The following is a 219-nucleotide window of genomic DNA, read 5'->3' as shown; positions in this document are numbered from 1 at the left end:
GAACAGTTTTCTGGTTTTGCATATAATGATTTATTTGCTGCTGATTTTAACCTGCTGCAGCAGCAGCAGCTGCTGCTGCAGCAGCAGCAGCAGCAGGAGCTGCAGCAGCAGCAGCAGCAGCAGCAGCAGCAGCAGCAGCAAACCGAATACGAAACTCCCGCTGCTCTTCTTGGGGGCCCCTCACCCCTCTTAGGGGGCCCCTCTGCCGCATACCCACAC

At 56.6% G+C, this 219-nt stretch overlaps 1 protein-coding gene across 1 annotated transcript in view; it reads left to right on the top strand.

Annotated features, from left to right (window-relative positions):
- The window catches only part of EMH_0056950 (uncharacterized protein), a gene marked incomplete at both ends in the record, with an annotated part of 3,767 nt that overhangs the window by 734 nt on the left and 2,814 nt on the right, over positions 1-219 (top strand). The window contains one exon of the mRNA XM_013497414.1: positions 61-219. Coding sequence (XP_013352868.1) covers positions 61-219 — 159 coding nt within the window. The remainder of the gene's footprint in view (positions 1-60) is intronic.

This window comes from Eimeria mitis, genomic scaffold, assembly GCF_000499745.2.
Source record: "Eimeria mitis Houghton genomic scaffold, Emh_scaff2658, whole genome shotgun sequence".
In the NCBI taxonomy this organism is placed as follows: domain Eukaryota; phylum Apicomplexa; class Conoidasida; order Eucoccidiorida; family Eimeriidae; genus Eimeria; species Eimeria mitis.
The sequence above is the reverse complement of the archived record's forward strand: the minus strand, read 5'-3'. Positions and strand labels throughout refer to the sequence as shown.